This window comes from Misgurnus anguillicaudatus, chromosome 17 (assembly GCF_027580225.2).
Source record: "Misgurnus anguillicaudatus chromosome 17, ASM2758022v2, whole genome shotgun sequence".
Taxonomy (NCBI): domain Eukaryota; kingdom Metazoa; phylum Chordata; class Actinopteri; order Cypriniformes; family Cobitidae; genus Misgurnus; species Misgurnus anguillicaudatus.
Window position 1 is genome coordinate 31,091,177 of NC_073353.2, and position 24,601 is coordinate 31,115,777.

Below are 24,601 nucleotides of genomic sequence, written 5' to 3' on the forward strand. Positions count from 1 at the left end.
CCATAAAGAACCTTTAACATCCACAGAACCATTTTATTGCACAAAAAGTTACTTGTGTTGGATAAAGTTTATGGATTTTTTAAATACCCTTTTTTTTTTTAAAGAGTGTACATATTTATTGCAAGTATTTGGTTTTGATTCAGACTTCAAGTTAGATTTCCACCTGTTGTGGCAACATCTGATCTGACAGCGATAAGAGTGAAGTGAGTTGTCTCCTCCTGAGGAATGGGGTGGAAACCGCTATCGTCTGCCCGAGGGGAGGAGTCACCAGTTGCTCCTGTTTCTCACTCTCAATGTCCGAAATAAAACCGCTACACCCCGTCAACTCCAACTTTTAAACCCTCGTAAGACACTTTTTTAAATGGCAAACCGTTAAAGCGACTTTCCGATGGTTAGTGATGGGAGAAACGAAGCTTTTCGAAGCTTCGAATCAATTGAACCAATTGCTTCGAAAATTGATTCAGTTTTTCGAAGCCGTTCGAAACCCACACACGCTGGCGACCCCTGCTGGTCAAAATAGTGTAAAAGCAGATGTGGCGAAACATTTTACACTTTTTTTTACAAAATAATAGCAAGATTTTTATTAAAATATGTTAAAAAAAGTATTTAACTTAATTAAGACATAGTTAAAAGTCTATTATGTGTTTTTAGTTTAATTTAGGGCAAACAACTGAATAAAACTAACTACCCTTTTAATTATGCACATTTTTGTCATTAAATCTGTCTATAAACCAAAAGTAGACAACATGGCAGTGTTATTAGTCAGAAGGATAAATGTTTAATGAACTTTCATAATAAAACTGACCCGAGTTCACCTAAACTTATTAGACACTGGTCATGTGATCAACTCCCCCTAGTGGTGAACCATCGGATTTTCGAAACGTTTCGAAACAGTTATGACGTAATGAAGCCTCGTTTGCTAAAATCACGTGACTTGGGCCAGTTTGAAACAAGCTCCGAACCACTGATTCGAAACAAAAGATTCGTAAATGTTTCGAAGCCTCATGAAAGCAGTGCTTCGAAAGCGACCATCACTACCGATGGTGACCCGGACGGCCTTTCATTTCATAGGAAGCACGCCCGGTCGCATTTACGATGGAAACGTGTGCCCGGAGACGCGCTCATCATGTGGCGTTCACGCTCTTTTTGCTCGTCCTCCGTACTGCAGCTGTTAAAAGTTTTACAACAGAAACGGACACCGATATCCCGTTGAGTACCGAAACGTTTTCTAATACAGCTAACGTTAGCTTAAAACAAACGACCTCTCGGCCGGACGGAGATGCAGTAACGTTAGTGACGACCGCTGAGGAGATGACGGACATTCCCGCCAGTGTGTCGACAACTGGAGCACGAACTGGTAAGACATGAGGTGCACGCTCCTGTGATGCCCTAATCTGCTGTTTACATACTGTAGGCAACTTGAGGTTAGAAACACACCCTCAGTGCAGCGACACAGTTCATTTAAATCTTTATGGGAAAATACAGTAGTTTACTTTAGTACAGTGTACTGTAGTACATATGCAGTATGTTATTTTAAGTACGCTGCAATATTCTGTAGTATTAACTAGAATACTGCAGTAAACACTATAGTATAACGTTACTTTGATATTTGCTATGGTAAGGTTAAAAACACTAGTATCTATGACTTTTACTACAGTTTACTATAGCAAATAAGTTACTAAAGTTTACGGCAGTTTCATCCGCGAAGTTCACGTTGTGTTAAAATAAACACGTTGCAGTTTTTTAGACGTGTTGTCTTGAAGCATTTGCATGATGGTGAACTCAATGTATAGATAAGATTTACAGTAATGTTGTATGGGTTACTTTTTGAAATACTGTGGTAAAATGTTTAGATACTATTGAGTTTTAAAACCTCACCATAGTAAACAAAAATTATACTAAAGTATAGCTACATTATCAATGTGTATTAAATCCTGTTACAGTACAGTATACTACAGTTTAATATAATAATATTAAAGACAGTATACTTCAGTGTTGTATGTTGGTAACAGCAACATTAGTTACTTGCGAGCATTAATCTTAAAGTTAAATAGACATTTGCTAATACATAATTAGCCTACCATATGTTAGTATTAGTTAATGCTCAATTAATTAACATAACCAACAATGAACAGTTGGCTTAAAAATATGTTTACTCTATAACTTATAAATATAAGTTAATGTTAGCTAATCTATTGTTGTTAATGAATGGAGCATTATTGCATTATCTCCATCACAAAATAAGATGATATAAGTATAACTATACCGTCGAATGGTGACACATGAATTGGGTACCAGGCTGTAATAACACAAGCATGGGTGTAATCCTGGACTTTTTTAAACCAACAAGTTTTCTCCAGTCTTTCTAGTCACTGTTTTGGGCTTTGAATAAATTATGCAACTACAACATAGCACATTATAAATCTTGGGGCAGTCTTAAACCTTACCTTGCTCAGTCAAGCTCCATTTAATTAAATTTTGACATTAAGTGTATGGTTTAATGATGAAATTTAGATGTTGGGAACTGGCCATAAAGTACTCCACTGGCAGTGCACCTGATTACACATCTAATATGTGCTTTCATGTTTTATTATGGTGCAATTTGGATGTATGTTTGGTTAGAAGTAAAACACACATTAATGTTTCGGAGAGACCAATATTTGAACCAGGTCATAACATGGATTAAAACATGAATTTAAACTACAAATGTAACAGTTTTACTTCTAAATTGTCTTTATTTTGAGATGGTTTTGGTCTTTATCCAGTCTGTATGTATCATAGGATCAAGCTTAGATTTGGATATCATGATGTTCTTTGATAAAAAGCCTTTTAAAACACATACAGTATAGGTATTAATGTGATCTGAGAAATATGGATCTTGTTGGTAACACATTGAAATAAGGTTGTATTTGAAGGTTGTACTTCGACTCGCCTGAAAAGTCCGCTCCCCTTCTCATTCTCATAATGGGAGAGGGAGGGTGTTACTGCGCCGAGTCGAAGTACTCCCAAAAGTGCTATTACGCCATAAAATATAGTTCCGCTTAGAAAAGCGCTACGTTTTATTTTGTACCACCAAACTTGCTCGTATAACTACTCGTCTTAAATAGGAAAAACGTTGATGTGTTTGGTCACTTCTAACTTTATCTCTAAATGGTACCATTGAATGAATGGGGCTAAGCTAAATGCTATCGAAGCGTCGCAGCGCGCTCCAGCGCTTACGTGCACGCACACAGATGATAGAGGGATGTATCAACAATTCTTAGTTAAGGTAATAACATATTTTAATATTGAAAATGAGTAGACTATTCCTTTAACAATTAGTTAATGCATTAGCTAACATGAACTAACAGTTAGGGTTGTGCAATTACTCGTTTTTGATTTTCAATTTCAATTTTTGAATCAAACTATAACAAAAACAGGATAATCGAGGTAAAACAGTTATTGTGCAATTAAAATATAAATTGCATGCTGCTGGACTGATGTATTTGTAAGGCACCTCGAAGGCACCGCTGCTTTGACACGTGTAGCCTATATTGCAACACTTAGTTCACCCAAAAATGAAAATTCTGTCATCATTTACTCACTCTCATGTTGTTGCAAACACTTATACATTTCTTTGTTCTGATGAACTCGAATTAAGGTATTTCGAGGAATGTTTCTAACCAAATCGTTCGTGGACCCCATTCACTTCCATAGTAGGAAAAAGAATACTATTGAAGTAAATGGGGTCCATGAACGGTTTGGTAAATGGTGACAGAATTTTCTTTTTTTGGGTTAACTATCCCTTTAATAAAAAGGTTAAATAAATAAATGCATGTTCTGTCACTGAGTAATCTTGAAAATCATTTTACCAAAATAACCGTGATTCTGATTTTGCCCATAATCAAGCAGCCCTACTAACAATGAACAATACTTTCAAAGCATTCATTATTTCTAGTTTATGTTATTTTTCGGCATTTACTAATACATTTCATACAATCAAGCATTGTTATTGTTAACATTAATTAATGCACTATGAACTAACATGAATAACTGTATTAACATTAACAAGAATTAATGCATGTTTAAAAACTATATTGTTCATTGTTTGTTTATGTTAGTTAATGCATTTGCTAATGTTCACTAAGACACCTTATTGTAAATTGTTAGATTTTTATCATAGAAAATAAATTGTATACAAATATACAAATATTATATTCAGACTTAAGCAGATGTGAGTGGGTGCATTCTTGTATTGTGTTGGACAAAAAACAAGCAAAGTTTTTTCTCTAACACCATCAGTGTGGGTGACTTGAAACATTGTAAGAACCATGGAATGCAAGCTACATTATTTTTATGATTTTATTTCTGACATGATCCCAAAACATATCACAGCTTTCCACAGTATAAATCAACTTTGAGTTTGAATAAGTTTTTATTATCAGCAGATTTAAAATTGTGGAAACTTGTTTGGGGCGATAGCTACAAACAGATGTATGACCTTTTTTGCCATTTTGTAGTTTTCACTATTACAAAATGACTAGGAGGGTGTGACTTACTCAAATCATTACAGTACATAACTAATGGACTTTTCGAAGAAACCAAATCTGGAAAGTAAAAATACTAGATCAAAGCTGCAAAATATGTAAAGGGGTAAACTCTTGTTTTATCATTTACATAATTTTAAACGTACCGTATCATTTCTAAAGGGGGCTATTATGTTCCCCATACTGTTATTTCTGTCCATTAGGGTTTTTTTGTACTACCCTCTTAAAATAAATTTCCCTATGCAGTCTGAGATCCACTTCATTTAATTTTGCCTGTGTATGAACTCCATGCAGTCAGTGGCATTGCTGTAATATGGACTTTGCTAGGTCAGCTGAAGGAAGGAAACAGCAGGTCCCGATGGGTCAAACCCCCTCCATTTTTAGGGCCCAAGCTTTTGTTAGGTTAGACGAGCATGGCTGCCAATTGTTCTCCACCCAAACTCATTACATCCGCAGTCACTTCTGAAAACATCTCACACAGTTCCTGAGCTTTCCCAAGGCTCATACCATGTGAAGCGCACCCTAGTGGTGGTGCGACTCATTGTATTTACAATAAGTTCATCATAATCATAATTTTTTGCAATACATCGTGTCTAATACACAATTTTTGTTTTATTTTTAGGATATACAGAAAAAACATCCCACATTTCCACAAATACAGCAGATTGGACAACTCAGATGACCTCCACTAAAGATGGATCCACTAAACCTTTACTATCCAACAAAGAGGTCACCCATAATGCCACAGCAGACTGGACAACTCAGCTGACCTCCACTAAAGATGGATCCACTAAACCTCTACTATCCAACAAAGAGGTCACCCATAATGCCACAGCAGACTGGACAACTCGGATGACCTCCACTAAAGATGAATCGACTAAACCTTTACTATCCAACAAAGAGGTCACACATAATGCCACAGCAGACTGGACAACTCAGCTGACCTCCACCAAAGATGGATCCACTAAACCTTTACTATCCAACAAAGAGGTCACCCATAATGCCACAGCAGACTGGACAACTCAGATGACCTCCACTAAAGATGGATCCACTAAACCTTTACTATCCAACAAAGAGGTCACCCATAATGCCACAGCAGACTGGACAACTCAGATGACCTCCACTAAAGATGGATCCACTAAAACTTTACTATCCAACAAAGAGGTCACCCATAATGCCACAGCATACTGGACAACTCAGATGACCTCCACTAAAGATGGATCCACTAAACCTTTACTATCCAAAAAAGAGGTCACCCATAATGCCACTACACGTTGGGAAGGTACATCTGAAGCATCCTATGGCAGCAGTTCTTTTCCATCGCTCACAGAGGAACGTCATTTAGTGACGGAGACACGGACTGTGCGAGACATTCCAGTAACGGACCTAAGAAAGCATTACGTGGACACAGACAGCACTGATTCTGTATCTCACACCGATAGCACCTACATCTCCACCACCAGTCGCATTGGAGAACGCACACTGCTCTCTGTGACTTCTAACAGCACATATTCTTACACAAATGACTCCAGTACATCTGAGGATGTGTCTCTAACGTCCAGCTGGGAGGAGAGGACATTGGGGTCCACTCATGGGCAGGCGAGAACTGTACAAGGTGAATTTACAGCATCTGGAGGTCATAATACCACCAATGCAACTTATGGGCAGTTTTTAGAGACAGGGGAGCCACAGGTGTCTCAAGGCACCGAGTCACATACAAGACAACCTTTTGTCACAGAGCAGGATGACAGCCCAAATTCCACACTACCTTTCACATTAATCGACGGTGGTAAAACAGAGACTGGTGTCATATCAACGAGTAGTGAGACATCTTATACCGAAACCAGTGGGTCTGTGTCTTCCATGCCCCCTTATACACACAATGTCTCCAGTACATCTCAGGATAACCGTGAAACCACAGTGACTGATACTATGGACACTGAATCTTCTACAGAGTTCTCTACTGGATCTGTCAGCTCCAGTAGTCAAAAGCAGCCTGACGATGCTGACCATACAATGGATGACACAACAATTCAAGGCTTGACCACTGCGACACCAACATTTAATGATGCACCCACCACAACTGATGACTCGTTTACCAAGTTCCTTACTCAGCGACCACCTTTCTTTTCCAAAACTGATGATCCGACCAGCACGGAGGTCCTGTCGACATCTGCTGCCCCTACAACTCAAAAGCCACAACTTACAGAAGAAACCACTTATGAAGCATCTACTGTGAACAGTGCCACCATCACCGTGACTGCTCCAGTCACCACCCGTCAGCTCCAGCCTAGCACCCCCACGCCAGCTGAAACAAAGCACACTACGCCCGCTACCACTGTTCAGGTGTTGCAGACGACATCCTACACAACCCAGCATCTGCCTACTTCCCCTACCAGTAGACCACATGCACCCAGTACATCTGATTCTGCTGATGCCACCACCTTGCACTTAGAAACAAGCACGGCCACACCAGGGAACACCACTGGGCAGGACAGCCGTGCCACGACACCTTACAGCAAGAACACTCCAATCAAGGGTACCGTGGTATTTACTACCAGGAGTCACACAGACAAAGGTACCACAGAGATGGGAATGACAACCACACAGATGCCTTCAAGGACAACCCCTTCTTCACCAGGTGTGTTTGTCTTTTGGTATTTATATTTGTTTTATGTCACCCAGTCTGTGATAATAACCCAGCTGAAGTTATTTTTTTTATAAAATCATCCTACATAATGTAAAGAACCATATAACCTTGATATCTTTAGTATTGCATGAGTAAGATTATGTCAAATGTGAAATATGTGATAGAAATCAAACTTACTAGCACACAGACAGTGTCACATATTTATATTGTTATATATATATATATATATATATATATATATATATATATATATATATATATATATATATATATATATATATATATATATATATATATATATATATATATATATATATATATATATATATATATATATCTATATATATATATATATCAGCTTGCAACACCAGTAGTCAGTGTTGCATTCTTATTGGGACTGTTTGTGTTCGCGAAGTCAAGTGCACAATTTTTTTTTTACGTATTTAGGGTTACGGATGACCCTACACTTAACATTATAGATTAAAGGATTAGTCAATGTTCTTAAAAAAAATCCAAATAATTTACTACCTCCATGTTATCAAAATGTTGATGTCTTTCTTTGTTCAGTCAAGAAGAAATTATGTTTTTTGAGGAAAACATTCCAGCATTTTTCTCATTTTAATGGACCCCAACACCTAACCCATAACTCAACACTTAAAAATTAAAAATATGCTATTTTAAACAACAACTTCTCGTCTTCCTCCGGCTGTGTGACGAGCCAGCGCGACCTCACGTAATTGCGTAATGACGTGGAAAGGTCACGTGTTACATATATGAAACGTACATTTGCGGACCATTTTAAACAATAAACAGACACAAAGACATTAATTAGTATCATTCGACATACAACAACGTCGGAACGGTCCTCTTTCTCCACACTTGTAAACACTGGGGCGTTGTTTCGCATACATCATCCGTGACCTCTTGGCGTGATGACGTATTACGTGAAGTTGTGCTGGCGCGTCACAGGACCGGAGATAGACGAGAAGTTGTGGTTGGAAAGTGCATATTTTTTATTTTTCTTGCCAAAAATGACAATCGTTCCTCTAGAAAAGACCCTTATGCCTCGTTTGGGATCGTTTAGAGTCCTTTAAAACTCAGTTGAAAAAACTGTTAAGTTAAGTGTTAAGTGTTGGGGTCCATTAAAGTCTATTAAAATAAGAAAAATCCTGGAATGTTTTCCTCAAAAAACTTAATTTCTTCTCGACTAAACAAAGAAAGACATCAACATTTTGATGACATGGTGGTGAGTAAATTATCTGCATTTCTTTTTAAGAAAATGGACTAATCCTTTAAGGATATCTAACACGGCACAAAATACTGGGTTGTGGTTGGGTAAAATACTGGATGTCACAAAAGTGAGTAAGTCCCTCACATTTCTGCAACCATTTTAGTATTTTTTTTAAGGGACAATACTATAAAAATGTGAGGGGTGTACTCAATTTCGTGAGATACTGTAAAATCAAATTCCTTAATTCACCCTAGAAAAGTCCATGTTTGACCCAATAAGGGGATGAAACACCCCAGTATGTTTTACAATGTACTCTTATCATCATCTTTCTAGTCTGTGCTGTTTTAAACTTCTGAATCATGGAATTTTTTATTTCAGGACTTCTCTATTCCAGTTATTCTTCATTTTTGATAAAGCTATCTGATAAATGAATAAACGTGACCCTGGACCACAAAACCACTCATAAGGTTACATTTTTGAAATTGAGATTCATACATCATCTAAAAGCTAAATAAATAAGCGTTCCAATGATGTTTGGTTAGTTAGGATATTTGGCCAAGATGCAACTATTTAAAAAATCTGGAATCTAAGCGTGCAAAAATTTTAACTATTGAGAAAATCGCCTTTAAAGTTGTCCAAATAAAGCCCTTAGCACTGCATCCACCAACAAAAATAAAAGTTTTGCTTTATTTTCTACAGTAAATTTATCTTAAATGGATTTAAAAAAAAATATCTTCATGATCTTTACTAAATATCCTAATGATTTTTGGCATAAAATAATTTGATAACTCATACAATGTATGTTTGGCTATTGCTACAAATATAGCTGTGCTGCTTAAGGCTGCTTTTTTGGGCCAGGGTCACAAATGTTAAACTTAAAAAGGAGGTTTTCCGGACAGGGTTTATCCTAGTCCCAGACTAAAATGCATGTTTGAGCTGCCTTCATTTAAAAACACCTTGAACTGTACATACGTACACCAGTATTGTTTTTTTGTTGTTGTAAGGTTTGTTTGTAAAAACTTCAATGTCCTAATATAACCAAGGCCTAGTCCAGGATTAATCTAAACCCTGTCCAGGAAACCACGCCAAAGTGTTCCTGTAGCTCAATTGGTGGAGAATTGTGTTAGCAATGCAAAAAGTTGTGGGTTCGATTCCAGGGAACACATACAGATAAAAATGTATAGCTTGAATACATTAAAGGTCGCTTTGGATAAAAGTATCTGCCAAAGTGCTTAAATGTAAATGGTCCATTCGTTACTTCCCCCCACCTTTTATTCAATGAACATGAATAATATCTCAAATTATGCACCGTATTGGAAAGAAATATGCTATTAGTCAGTCTGTTTTTATGTCTGAGATTTGAGATTTTTAAATAATATTAACATTTTCTTGCATTTTAAGGTAATGTCTGTAGCCCTGAAACTTGTGCTAATGGAGGCCAGTGTGTTCAAACGGCTGAGGGAAATCACTGCCAGTGTCTGCCTGCATGGACTGGACCTTCCTGTACTAAGGGTAAGCAAATTTGGGTGCTGTAACTCTTAATTAAAGTTGTTGTGAAGACCAACCATGTGCAAATTCATCCACCATGCATACCATAGCTGAGTATATTCTCTATAAAGTTGGAGATTACCAAAGACAGTCTCAAAACCGCGGTTTGAAATCGCCTTGATTTCCTACATCACAAACATGTAACCAATCACTTCATCACAGCTGAATGACTGGATCGGTAGTTCGAGCCATAGATATTATGTATGGGAAATTGCATAGACTCGGTGGCACTGAAGTGACATTCAGCAGTTTATGTTTGCATTGTGAAACGGGGATTAGCAGTTATGTGTCTGAAACTATAAAAAAGATGGACGTACTGCCCGTGACGTCACCCGAAACATAGGTTTCTGAAGATCGTTTTTGAAGCTTAAAGACGGAGTCCACAATGTTTGAAAAACGCTTTGGAAAAGGAGACGGGCTGACTACCAAAACACACTTATAGCCAATCAGCAGTAAGGAGCGTGTCTACTAACCGACATCCCTGCCGGGTTGCGTATGTGTGGGGTGGGTCTATCAACAGAAGGTCCAGATTCTATTGGGGTAGGGGCGTGTTTGTTTAGGTGATGATTTCAAATATCAACATTGGCTTTCAAACATCATGGACTCCGCCTTTAAAGTAGGCGTCTAGGCAATGCCTGCCGTTGCCATCTTGGCCGTGTGTCACCGCGCATTACTCGCAGTCGCAGATATCCGAAAACGAGTAAAGAGGCGGGACGTGGGTGAAGCTGAGGTGGCTGGTTGCTGAAACCATGCCCCCCTAGCTCGACTCTAGTGACAGCAGTGGCAGTTCACCCCTCAATCAAGTGGCCACGTCCTTAATTATGCAGAACTTTAAGGCTTAATATAATTTAATATAACGGATGAGTTACAACAAAAAAATTCACCCTCTTCACAGTTGTCATGAAGGGCAACATTAGCTATAAAGACTCAAAATATTTTTTTGTAGCAGGCTGTATATTGTTTTCTACTGTACACTTGGGCATTTTAACATGGGGGTCTATGGGAATATGATTCGAGCTGTGCAATTGAGTAGAGGTGGGGACTAATATGCATATGCATAGATCTTTGCATATTAAATAAGGCAAAGGTGTAGTGTTACATTCAAGCTGTTTAAAAGCATAAAGCAAGATTGTAAAGCAAACATGGATTCATGGATTGATTGGATTGTGTGTTTTTCTACAGATGTGGATGAGTGTGTGAGCAGTCCGTGCCCTCAGGGTTCAATGTGTATTAACACAAATGGGTCTTTTAGCTGTGAATGTGCCCTTGGCTTTGATCTGGAGGATGGCCGAAGCTGTACACAAGGTAGGTGGACAGCACATAAAGATATTATGCCAATGCTCTATAGCTGTCCTTACTGATTATGTTTTGCCTTCACCCTCCAGTGAAGACCTTCCTGGGCACCTTCACCGTGAACAACTCGATGCAGCTTAAAAATTCAAATCCGCATGACCTTCAAAGAGAGATCCTACAGCTGGTATGCTCAATCTTACTGTAGACACCTGTCCTATCCATCTTTAAAACACATAGCCAAATCCCTTTATGCAGAGTGCTTCGCAGTAGTCATTAGGGAAATGGAGATACGATTGGTTGAACGTGATAAAGTGATGTATTCATCTGCCACAGACTGTTTGACATTTGTGGGTTTTGTTCCAGCTCAACGCATCTCTCTCCATCTTCCACGGTTACAGACGTACGACTTTGAGTAAAAAGTGAGTACGAATCCTACTTTAGGATGTGAATCGAGGATCTGTTCTTTGTCACCTCATGTTTATGATTGTGTCCTTCCTGTGCAGAGATGGTGAAGGTGTGCAGATGTCAGCAGTGAACATGTTTTTACTCTCCACCAATGTGACCAGCTCTGACATCTACAACAGCATCCAGATGTATTTGAACAACTGCAGCCGGACGTACTCGCACTGCACCATAAAACTTCAGCACCAGCTGTCCTATCACGGTACCACTCAGTCAGCGCCCACATTGTCTTATCTCCAAACCCTGCTTTCTTCCTTTGAGTCTAGTCCAGCACTTCAGAGACATGATAACATTGTCTTTGAAGGGCATGTTTTTTCTTCAATAATATTTTGGAAACCTTGATTCTTATCACTGAGAAACCATTTGGTCCAATTAATTTCTCTGTGTTTAGCGGAGAGTTTGTGCTTGGCTCAAAAAACCGAGTGTGAACTCCAACACTCTGAGTGCACGGATGTGAACGGGATCCCGTACTGCCAGTGCCATCCAGGGTACTTCAAAAAGAACCCAGGAGACATGACCTGCAGAGGTACAGCATGCACCTTTTTCATTTGTACTTTTCTAGTTGACTACTTCTACATGGCTGGATATGTGTCGAATTACTGTACACATTAATATCTTCAACAGTGGCAAAGATTGCCAATTTTATTATTTCTCCTGATGTTTTTTTAGACTGTGGAGATGGACTTCAGCTTGTTAATGGAAACTGTGTTGAGTAAGTATTTGATTTGTAAATGTATTTAAAAAAACTATTAATGTGAATATGAATTTAATTAAAGGTGCATTGTGTAACTTTTAGAAGGATCTCTTGACAGAAATGCAATATAATATACTATATTATTAGTGGTGTACAAAGAACCTACATACCCTACTGAAAAATCCAGCTAAGACCAGCATAAGCTGGTAGCTGGTTTTAGCTGGTATAAGGTGGCAGTAGCTGGTCTAAGCTGGTCCTCCCAGCATGAAAAAGCTGGTCATGCTGGTGGGCCAGCTGGTCTTCCAGCCTGACCAGCTAAATCCAGCTAGACCAGCTTAAAAAGTGATCAAAACACAGCTAGACCAGCTTGCTACACCAGCAAAACCAGCTTCCTACACCAGCAAAACCAGCTAAAACCAAGCTGGAGACCAGCTAAAAGCAGCTCACCAGCTTATGCTGGTCGTAGCTGGATTTTTCAGTAGGGTAATGAACTGTATTGTTTTATTACCTTAAAATTAGCCGTTTTATCTATATACATCGCGGGTCCCCTTACATTAAAGTTCGCTTTTTTGTGCCGTTATGTTTCTACAGTAGCCCTTAATGGACAAACTGTCCTATAGAGAGCATTTTGTCACTACGTTGTCTCAGACAATGACATGTTTGTCCTGTGGCAGCTACTGTAGCTTCTCTATGCATTTTGAAAGTGAGTTATGGACTAGGGTTGTGCCGTTAAGACTATACTATCTACATATGGCCGATAGCCGGCCTTTATGACGACTTTATGATTTTTATTATTATCATAGTTTCAAATTAACATGCGCATTGCATGCTTTTCCCCGCTTGAGATGGTTTGTGGGCTTCACTTTGCATGAGAGAGCTTGTAAAGGGTTCAATATAGTTGTGCGTAGCTGCGGTTTTCATTTATACTTTTGCATCATTGTCCGTGTCGACGTGCAAACACACATGCAGACCACTGGTAGGCAGTATCCACACATGTAACCACAGAAGCAGCGTGACCGTCAATAAAGACGGTCAAGCGAAGAAGAAACAGCAGCTTGTTGTGTATGTTTTGAGATGACCAGCAGTGATGGAAGTAAATAAACGGCGACTAATGTTGCAGTTTGAGTTAAATGACTCCTCAACTTGGTCCATTTTTGTTCTCACCATCGCAAACAGAAATACCTATGCAGTTTTTTTTACCTGACGGGAGGTGTTCTAGTGGACCAATCACAGCACTTGAAATCCGCGTAGAACTGACGCCCTGTTAAAAAATTGACGAGGCCCATGTCATGCTACGCAGCGGCTACAGATAACCTATGGTGTAGACCTTACGCACAACTATAAATTGGACTTTACATGCACGCACGGATTCCATCTCGCACCTGAACTCTGTAATGCATGCGTCTTGGACTCGTGCTCGGACATGAACTCAGTAAATGAGTAGAAAGTGAACAGATAATTGAGTAAACTATTGGCCCCCCCAATACATTTTCACAGGCTGACAATAGGACAATCTCACTATGGGGCATATCAAGCGACACTACTGTTGAGGGAGCCATTGGTTGCAATATTCAATTCAATTTTATTTATATAGCGCTTTTCACAATTTGGTTATTGTATCAAAGCAGCTTTACATTAATAGAAGCAGTGAAAAGCACAGAAAATCGACAGATAGCACAACATAATACACGATAGCACAGGCAGCAAAATTTGCTGCAGCTATGAATCATAAACCCCCGGACTTTTTAGCCGGGGAAGTAAAAAAAGTCCTAGGAGGGAAAAACCCTTGGGAGATATATATATATATGCATTGAAACGGATAAGGAGATTAAGCAGAGATTAAGCGCGTTCTGCCGGTGGTCGTTGGTCAGGCATCAGCTGGGCATCACGTTGAAGAACAGCCAGTAGATCACAGGTGTGCCGGCTTTCACATTTTCCGAAACTGGGTCTGTTTGTCTCATTGTCCTCGGGATCAAGGACGAGACAGGGAGAGAGAAACAAAATCTTATACACAATACTCAATGCACAATCTCACCGCTAGATGTTGCTAAAATCTACACAGTGAACCTTCTTAAGTGTGGTCAAATGTTTGATTGGTAATGTAATAAGTATTTGTCTATGCATCATGTGTTTTTGAAGAAACATTTTTTTTTATTCCTGCAGGTGCATGTTTGGATTTGGAGGTTTCAACTGCAGTAATTGTAAGATTTTAATTTTATTTATTTATATAAAAATTTCACCAAGAATAAAACATTTAAAGGGGTCCTATTATGCTTTTTTAAATTTTGCACCTAAAGTTAGTGTGTGAAAAGGCTTGCAAAGTTACAAAATTTGCCCCAAAGGCAAATATTCGAATCCTTCTTTGTTCTGTTTTCGAAAGACTTGCAAATGTTGATGTACTTTTTATCTGCAGGCTCACATTTTTTACTTTTACAGGCTAATGTTTACTGCTCGTAGTTCTAAAATAAAGATAAACGTGATAAAGATTCGGCTGCACCTGTTATATGAAAAGATAGCTGAGTGTTTCATTCTGTAGCAATCCCTTTAATGACTTCATCATTCACTGTAAGAGCTATTTGGTTGATTGACAAGTGTTTCACATTGCATCTGAAATGAATTTCTGTAGTATTATTAATCAGACAATTACATAATAAAAACCCACCATTGTGAAACGTCCTATACATTTGGTACTAATATGCAGGGGCGTGCAGAGACCATTGGAGGGACAGGTGCTCAAAGAATAAAAAGGGCACTTTGCTCGCTGACACGCAAGCACACAACTGAAACAAATAATAAAGTAATACAGAATAGAAAGATGATAAGTCTAACGTTTTTCTTTATTTTCCTTGCAAATAGAGTGAGACAGAAAAATCTATATAGACTGAGTTTTATATCTATATATTTATGCATTTGGCAGCAGCTTTTATCCAAAACGACTTAAAGTGCATTTCATTTAGTGTTTGTGTGTGTCAACACAGTATATGCAGTTTTGAAATTATATGATATTATATATTGCATTGTGACATTAAGATATTATTACGTTTACAGGCTTGTGTTTTTGTTGTCATATTTAAAATATAATTCTATTCTATTCTAATCCTGTTCGAAAATTGTTTACAAAGAGAGTAGCCTACATATTTTAGTTTTGAATCGTGTTTGTGTTGTGTTTTTGCACACTTTGATGCCTTGATGACAGGGCAATAAAATAATGACATTCATCTCTCCTTTCATTCATTTCATGAAGCCTCTACTACTTTATTTATTTTCAGGTAAACTAAAACTGGTTGCAAAGCTGGAGAGTTTTTGATTGAGTTAATAATTTAGCACGAGTATGGCTATATTAACCAACATCAGCTCCCATTGTCTTTTATCAAAGGCGAGTCCAGGAATCGTAAATTCAATATGATACAAAAAGTAAGAGTTTTTTTACCGTATTCATCGGATCTTGCTCTTCCAACAAACTCTGCGTGACAAGTGGATGACATTAGAACAGCGCGAGAGCGATTTGAAATCAAACTCCTCCGTATGATTTCCCGAATATTTCTCGCGGTACTTTGATGTCATGTGCGTTTTGTTCTTGCATTGCTGCGTGAAGTTGAGCACACCTAAAAACTCGAGACAGCTACCTGTATGAACTCCCGGCAGAGAACGTCCCTGCCTTTGCTTCATCCATTGTTTTTATATGGGAAGAATGTTTTATTTTCAGCGTGAGAAATACAAGGTGTGTCGTGTGAACTACCTGAAATGCGTGTCTCCCGCCGAATGCGTGAGACTTGAGAGCCCTGTTTGCATCTAACATTCTAAAGATGTTAATACACACAGACAGCAATAAACAAAAGCTGTGCATGCTCTCCTCACGTTGTTCTTGTAAAATAATAATAATATAACGAGCATACCGCTTCGGTTCAATGCCGGCTCGAAGGGGATCCTCCCTGTACTGCACACCGTGTCGTGCACGTGTGGGCGCTGCTGCGCTGTGAGCTTTCCCTAAAGAGATTGTCCAATAAAAGGTCAATACGTCATCATGTGACAAATTTTATTTGCGGCTAAATTATTTTTTTATTAATTTTACTAATAGTTAAATTGGGCAGGCCTTCACAAAAGGGCATTTAATTGCAAAAAAAAATGCCTTGACAAAAAGGGCACTTTGGTCATCCAGGGGTAAAGGGGCAGGTGCTTGGGCACCCACCACCCCCCTCTGCACGTGCCTGCTAATATGTACCTTTGAGATACTAATATGAACTCTTTAGGTGCAAAGGGTAATGCCCCAGTAACAGCTGAGCTGGGGTACATATTTTGGCCCATTTTTTTTCTGACAGTGTATAATATAGAGACTGGAACTAACTGGAGTGTTAACAGCATCACACAGACTGGAGAGAGACGTGCTGCAATAATGTAAAATCAACAATAAAGCTTGAAAATCTACTCTAGTACATCACAAAAAGAAAATTAAGACCTTGTCAATGGACATAATAGGACCCTTTCTCGTGTGCTTTAATATATTAAGCTTGTAAAAACACATGTTAAATGATTGTTGATGTAATGTTGTTCATGTGCAGTCTATAAGCTGATAGCTGTGGTCGTCTGTCCTGCCAGTGGAGCTCTGCTGTTAATTGTTATTATCGCTCTTATAGTCACCTGCTGCAAGTAAGTTATCAAGCACACATGCTTCCATTTCATTTTTTTGATACAAATGATTACAATTAAAATCCTTTTTCTTCACTGTCTTTACAGAAAGGACAAAAATGACATCAATAAGATCATCTTTAAAAGTGGCGAGCTTCAGATGTCACCCTACGCAGAGTTTCCTAAGAGTAACCGTGTGTCCATGGAGTGGGGAAGAGAAACCATAGAGATGCAGGAGAACGGCAGCACCAAAAATCTCCTGCAAATGACGGACATCTATTATTCGGTACATCATTACACGTGAACATGTAGTCAAAGTTAAAGGATTAGTCCATTTTCTTGGAAAGGGTCCGGATGGTTTACTCACCACTATGTCATACAGGGTGTTGATGTCTTTCTTTGTTCAGTCGGGAAGAAATTGTTTTTTGAGGAAAGCATTCCAGGATTTTTCTCATTTTAATGGACTTTAATGGACCCCAACACTTTAAGTTTTAATGCAGTTTAAAATTGCAGTTTCAAAGGACTCTGGGCGATCTCAGGCGAGGCATGGGGGTCTTGTCTGGCGAAACGATTGTCAATTTTGGCAAGAAAAATAAAAAATATGCACTTTCCAACAACAACTTCTCTTCTTCCTCCAGCTGTATGACGAGCCAGCGCGACCTCACTTAATTGCGTAATGACGTTGAAAGGTTACGTATTACATATATGAAATGTGTGGACCATTTTAAACAATAAACTGACACAAAGAAATTAATTAGTATCATTCCACATACAACAACGTCGGAACGGTCCTCTTTCTCCACACTTGTAAACACTGAGGCGTAGTTTCGCATACGTCCTCCGTGACCTCTTGACATGATGACAAATTACGTGAGGTCGAGCTAGTGCGTCACAGACCCGGAGGAAGACGAGAAGTTGTGGTTTAAAAGTGCATAATTTTTGATTTTTCTTGCCAAGAGTGACGGTCGTTTCGCTGGATGGGACCCTTGTGCCTTGTTTGGGATCGTTTAGAGTCCTTTAAAATGAGAGAAATCCTGGAATGTTTTCCTCGAGAAACATTATTTCTTCTCGGCTGGGCAGGGGGGGACATCGGCATTTTGGATGTCATGGTGGTGAGTAAATTATCTGGATTTTATTTTAAGAAAATGGGCTAATCCTTTAATCCTAATCCACATCTAATCTTACACCTATTACATAGGGATGCATGAATATATCGACCTATAATCGGTATCGGCAGATAAAAGCATTTTTTCCCCACTATCAGACATTGGCTGATTCTTTAAACACAGCCAATGATCTGGGCAGATTATATCCTGGCAATCAAAAGGGGCAGAAAAACGCATCAGAACTCATGATGTGTGATTTATTTTAAATTGGGTCACAATGACAACAGAGTTCCAGTTTGTTTTCTCAGATTAGGACAGAATAAACACAAAAGTTGTTGTAGATAAAAAGCTGATATGTGATTGCTACTTTCTCTCACAGGCCGCATTAAGGAACTCTGACCTGGAGCGAAATGGTCTGTATCCTTTCTCCGGTCTCCCTGGCTCACGGCATTCCTGCATCTATCCGGCTTCGTGGAACCCTTCCTTCATAAGTGATGATTCACGACGAAGAGATTACTTTTAATGGCCTCACCTGGGCTGATGCTGCATAAACTGTCAGCGTGGTTTGACCCGTCACAGATTTGAAGAATGACCACTTAAGGCCTTTGAATGTGAAATGAGCTGGCAGGAAAGAACTATTAACTGTGTGAGACTGGATGAGAGCCACAGAGCTCTTCCGAGGTCAGTTTAGCAATTGCCCATACAGAACCACAATGTAGTTTCTGGTGTGGAGCTGATGAGTATTGTTTTGTTCTCATTCACCGCCATCAAGCATTTCTTCTTCAATGAAAGTCTGTGAATTGAGCCTCGATTGGTGGAGAACAACACAAAGTGCCTGAGATACAGTTTTAACTTTTATGAAGATAAAAGTTTGCACTATGAACTCCTCACACATGTAAATGGAGTATGCCATAAATGTATTATATTTATATGTTAATTATCCTACTGGTTTTTAAGGTGGTATGGTTTTGCGAGTGAGTTAATTAGATCTGGTCTGGAATAGTTCACCCAAAAATGAAAATTCTGTCATTTATTTGCAGATTTCTTTCTGTGAAACACTAAAGGTGATTATTTGATAGTAAATGTTCTTTAGATGTTAACAATTTAGCCAAAATGGTTCTTCTATGGCATTATAAAACACCTGTGAGTAAACTGTGATACTTTTTCTAATTTTGGGTGAACTGTCCCTTTAATGCTTTCGAGTAGTTGATGTAGTAACGCTGGAGGATCAATCCTGTGGTAAAACTGGTCCGATTTTGATACACAATATTTCTGGATGCATTGTTCATGAGAAATGTAGCAAGACAACTCCCATTCCCACAAGTCTGAACGACGGTAATAATCATAAAACACAAAATGCTGCATTGTTTTTTCTAATTTATTCTATTTAAGATTTCCTTTTCAGATAAAAATATGGTAGTGTTACCTAATGATCCCCCCATTAAACCCTTTTTCAAAATATGTTTTTATAGATTCATAAGAGGATAAGCATAACCTGGTGGCAGGTGTCCATTCTACCTAACGTGTTTATGAGATGCGCTTTATTTTTAACTTTTATATAAGAGAATTTTAACTCATTAGTATTTCCCCTCCTCTGTGGATGGTCATTTGAATCTGGCGTTGTAGTCAGACTTGTATTTTAAATAAAGTAAATAATGTTTAAAATTTGTATTGTGTTGTTTTTAATTATATTTTTGAATTCAATCCTACACTCTAAAAATGGCTGAGTTATTTTTGACTCATAATGGGTAAATATTGGACAGAACACATGCTGGGTTAAAAATGACCCAATGTTGGGTTGTTGTCATGCAGCCATGGTGTATAATAACCCAGCAGTTGAGTTAAAACAACCCAGAATGTCCAATATTTACCCATTATGGGTAAAAATAACCCAGACATTTAAGACTGTAATACATTTTATATGAATCATTCTCCTTTTGTTAAAAACATTTTCAAAATGCAAATAAAAATAGATGCCTTGACGTGAGGAAATATTGCAGTTTTAAAATGAAGCGTTCAAAGCTAAATGAGCCATAGTTGCACATTATTTGTTTATAGAAATCATTTATGATTTGTTTAGTGATTAATAGCTCTAACTGGGGTTAAATGTAAACATTTTTCATAGTTTTGTAATATGTTTCCTGAAGGTTTTAATGAGGCGTTGCCCATTATAAATGTACTATATGTAAATTACAGGTGGAGCTTTAACACGGTGTGTATATAAGAAAACGTGTTGCTCTTAGTGGCCAAAGCCAAAATGAGTTCTTACGATATTGAAATGGGTCCGTTGGCATATGCCATAGTGAATGTGCTCATTTCTGTCACCACTATCCTGATCAACATTTTTTTTATCTGCTGCATGTTTACGTCACAGGAACGACCAGAAAACCAACAAAAGCCACCTCTTAATGTTTTACTCGGATCGCTTATTGGCTGCAATCTCATTATTAACATTGTTAACCTTTTGTATGTTATGTATGACACTGTTGATGTGTCTCTATGGGTATTTGTTGTTTCATCTGCAGCTACACTTTATACCATGAGGACAAGTTTTACTGCCTCTCTTGGGCTGAATGTATTTTATTACTTTCAGATTGTTCCTACCCGGCGACCTTTTTTGATCTGGGTGAAGATGCACATCAAACTCTTGATGTACTTGATGTTGTTTTTTGAGAATATCTTCTTTTTATTCGGATTCATTTTGCGTGTTCTTCCAAGAAGAGTTTTCATTCCTCAAGTGGACTTTAATTCATCCAGCGTTGCCTTGAATGTCACCAGTGAAGGCTTAAGAGTCCGACATTATCTGATAATGACAGACATTGGGCTTAGATGTATCTATTCTTTTGTGGGTATTGGCATTATGGTGGCATCAAACACTTCCACTGTTCTCTATCTATGGAGACATGTGAGGAGGATGGAGGACTCAAGTTCTTCCTCTGCTCTTCATTACCAGATGCAGAAGAGAGTGACTATAATGAGCATCATACAAACTCTGCTTTTCTTTTTCTACTCAGCTTGGCTAATGTCAGATGAAATCATGTTTCGTTTTAATGTATTTTATTTTGATCCAAGTGGTAACATACTGTATTCTGTTGTGGGCTTTTACTCTTTTGGTACAACCATCATTCTAGGGGTGGGACAAACAAAATTCAGAGTTCGAGCTGTAGAGATTGGGGAAAAATTGGTCAGACTATCTCACAAAGTAACCTGAATGTAGGTGACAGGAATGGACATTTTAATAGTTGTTTCAACTTCTGTTACAGTAAAACAGAAAATAGTGAAATGCTAACATTTGAATTTTTAACTGGTGAAAATAAATGTATGTCATTTAGGGTAAGATGTAAAAACTGAGAACTTATAGAAATGTTACTACATTGTTGTATTTTGAGATTATTTGCTGCCATTTGCAAGCCCCAATATGTCAAAGGGCTTCAGTCATTTTTACAAATCTTTCACATATGGGTATATTTAGCAGAAATCATGTTTTTTCTTTAATGTTTGCTTGTGTTTGGTCGTTCTTACTAAATGTACACTGTGATGTGGTGATTACTATAATTAGTATGATTTCTTTATTAAGACTATATCTTGTGTATTGAAAAAAATCCTACTGATAGAAATTGTTTAACATTTAAAGCCTTGATCTTTGTAGATTGTATGAGTACATTTACATTTTTTCAGTTGTCATGTGTGTGTGTTTTAAATATATTTCAACTATCAGATTTCTGTGTGGGTTTCTGCTTAGCTGTCTGTCTACAGTATCTGGGTTTATATTCAGTTGTATTTTTCTGTTATTGTTCTTAATCACCGTGAAAATACGAAATGCATAATCTTGTTTTTACCGCTCATTTGCATGATGCGCGGTTTGTTTAAACCACAGATTAATAGACGTAGTGTCTGTGATGTCACCCATAGGTATCTGAAGATTGTTTTTGAAGCTTAAAGGGATAGTTCACTTTAAAATTAAAATTCTGTCATCATTTACTCATCCTCATGTTGTTGTAAACCTGTATGAATTTCTTTATTCTGATAAACACAAAAGAAGATAATTTGAGAAATGGTGGTAAACACACAGCAAAGAGTGACCATTCACTTCCATAGTAGGAAAAAATATTTTGGAAGTATTGTGATAAATGATGAAGAAAATATTTTAATAAATGATGGTAAGCACACAGTTGACCGTACCCATGATTCCATTATATTTTTTTATTCCTACTATGGAAGTCAATGGTCAATACCTGCTGTGTGTTTACCATCATTTCTCAAAATATCTTTTTTTGTGTACATAAAAAAAAATAAATTCATACAGGTTTAGAACAACATGAGGATGAGTAAATGATGACAGAATTTTCATTTTAAAGTGAACTATCCCACTAAAGTAGGCGGTTCCTGCCGTCGCAATCTTGGCCGTGTGTCACCACGCATCACTTGCGGATATCCAAAAATGGGTAAAGAGGCGGGATGTGGGTGAAGCTGAGGGGTCTGGTTGCTGAAACCACACTCCCTAGCTCGACTTTAGTGACAGCAGTGGCTGTACAATAGGGCTGCAGGATAAATCGCATGCGATACCACGCGCATCACGTCAGTAATGCCGGTTCCTTGATTAGTATTAAATCGCCATCAGCTGTTTTCAGATGGCGCGACATTAACTGCACAGAGCCGTAGTTCCCTGACAATTTGGGCCATATCGCATACATGACTTTTTGTACAGGGCTGTAAACATGTTATTTTCTAGTGTCGAATCCGTCCCAACGTTGCCGATGAGACTCTGTCAAGTCAAGTGCCAAGCGCGTCGGCACGACTCCGTCGAGTCCGTCCCAACGTCACGTTGCTGACGAGACTCCCTCGAGTCAAGTGCCAAGCGTGTCGGCACGACTCCGACGACTCCGTCCCAACGTCACGTTGCCGACGAGACTCCGTCGAGTCAAGTGCCAAGCGCGTCAGCACGCCTCCGTCGAGTCCGTCCCAACGTTACGTTGCCGACGAGACTCTGTCGAGTCAAGTGCCAAACGCGTTTGCACGACTCCGTTGAGTCAAGTGCCAAACGTGTCGGCACGACTCCGTCGAGTCCGTCCCAATGTCACGTTGCCGACGAGACTCTGTCGAGTCAAGTGCCAAACGCGTCTGCATGACTCCGTCGAGTCCGTCCCAAGGTGACGTTGTTGACGAGACTCCGTTGAGTCAAGTGCCAAGCGCGTCGGCACGACTCCGTCGAGTCCGTCCCAATGTCACGTTGCCGACGAGACTCCGTCGAATCAAGTGCCAAGCGCGTCGGCACGACTCCGTCGAGTCCCTACCAACGTCACGTTGCCGACGAGACTCCGTCGAGTCAAGTGCCAAGCGCGTCGGCACGACTCCGTTGAGTCCGTACCAACGTCACGTTGCCGACGAGACTCCGTCGAGTCAAGAGCCAAGCGCGTCGGCACAACTCCGTCGAATCCGTCCCAATGTCACGTTGCCGATGAGACTCTGTCAAGTCAAGTGCCAAGCGCGTCGGCACGACTTCGTCGAGTCCGCCCCAACGTCACGTTGCCGACGAGACTCCGTCGAGTCAAGTGCCAAACGCGTTGGCACGACTCCGTCGAGTCCGTCCCAACGCCGCGTTGCCGACGAGACTCCGTGGAGTCAAGTGCCGAGCGCGTCGGCACGACTCCGTCGAGTCCGTACCAATGTCACGTTGCCGACGAGACTCCGTCGAGTCAAGTGCCAAGCGCGTCGGCACGACTCCGTCGAGTCCGTCCCAACGTCACATTGCCGACGAGACTCCGTCGAGTCAAGCGCCAAGCGCGTCGGCACGACTCCGTCGAGTCCGTCCCAACGTCACGTTGCCGACGAGACTCCGTCGACTCAAGTGCCAAGCGCGTCGGCACGACTCCGTCGAGTCCGTCCCAACGTCACGTTGCCGACGAGACTACGTCGAGTCAAGTGCCAATCGTGTCGGCACGACTCCGTTGAGTCAAGTGCCAAACGCGTCGGCACGACTCCGTTGAGTCCGTCCCAACGTCAGGTTGCCGACGAGACTCCGTCGAGTCAAGTGCCAATCGTGTCGGCACGACTCCGTTGAGTCAAGTGCCAAGCGCGTCGGCACGACTCCGTCGAGTCCGTCCCAACATCACGTTGCCGACGAGACTCTGTCGAGTCAAGTGCCAATCGTGTCGGCACGACTCCGTTGAGTCAAGTGCCAAACGCGTCGGCACGACTCCGTCGAGTCCGTCCCAACGTCACGTTGCCGACGAGACTCCGTCGAGTCAAGTGCCAATCGTGTCGGCACGACTCCGTTGAGTCAAGTGCCAATCGTGTCGGCACAACTCCGTCGAGTCAAGTGCCAAGCGCGTTGGCACGACTCCGTCGAGTCCGTACTAATGTCACGTTGCCGACGAGACTCCGTCGAGTCAAGCGCCAATCGCGTTGGCACGACTCCGTCGAGTCCGTCCCAACGTCACGTTGCCGACGAGACTCCGTCGAGTC

At 39.8% G+C, this 24,601-nt stretch overlaps 2 protein-coding genes across 2 annotated transcripts; both read left to right on the forward strand.

Annotated features, from left to right (window-relative positions):
* Window positions 1–256: 256 nt before the first annotated feature.
* heg1 (heart development protein with EGF-like domains 1) lies at window positions 257–19,801 on the forward strand. Its single transcript, XM_055216365.2, has 14 exons — window positions 257–385; window positions 1,038–1,357; window positions 5,149–7,167; window positions 9,809–9,919; window positions 11,138–11,260; window positions 11,341–11,432; window positions 11,612–11,667; window positions 11,752–11,912; window positions 12,102–12,236; window positions 12,380–12,422; window positions 14,568–14,605; window positions 16,964–17,051; window positions 17,139–17,316; window positions 18,516–19,801. Exons 2-14 carry the CDS (start codon window positions 1,096–1,098, stop codon window positions 18,657–18,659), a joined length of 3,450 nt encoding a protein of 1,149 aa, XP_055072340.2. The 5' UTR covers window positions 257–385; window positions 1,038–1,095; the 3' UTR covers window positions 18,660–19,801.
* Window positions 19,802–20,023: 222 nt separating this feature from the next.
* On the forward strand, window positions 20,024–21,822 carry tas2r201.1 (taste receptor, type 2, member 201, tandem duplicate 1). Its single transcript, XM_073854810.1, has one exon. The coding sequence runs from the start codon at window positions 20,394–20,396 to the stop codon at window positions 21,345–21,347; it is 954 nt and encodes a 317-aa protein (XP_073710911.1). The 5' UTR covers window positions 20,024–20,393; the 3' UTR covers window positions 21,348–21,822.
* The last annotated feature ends 2,779 nt before the right edge of the window (window positions 21,823–24,601 follow it).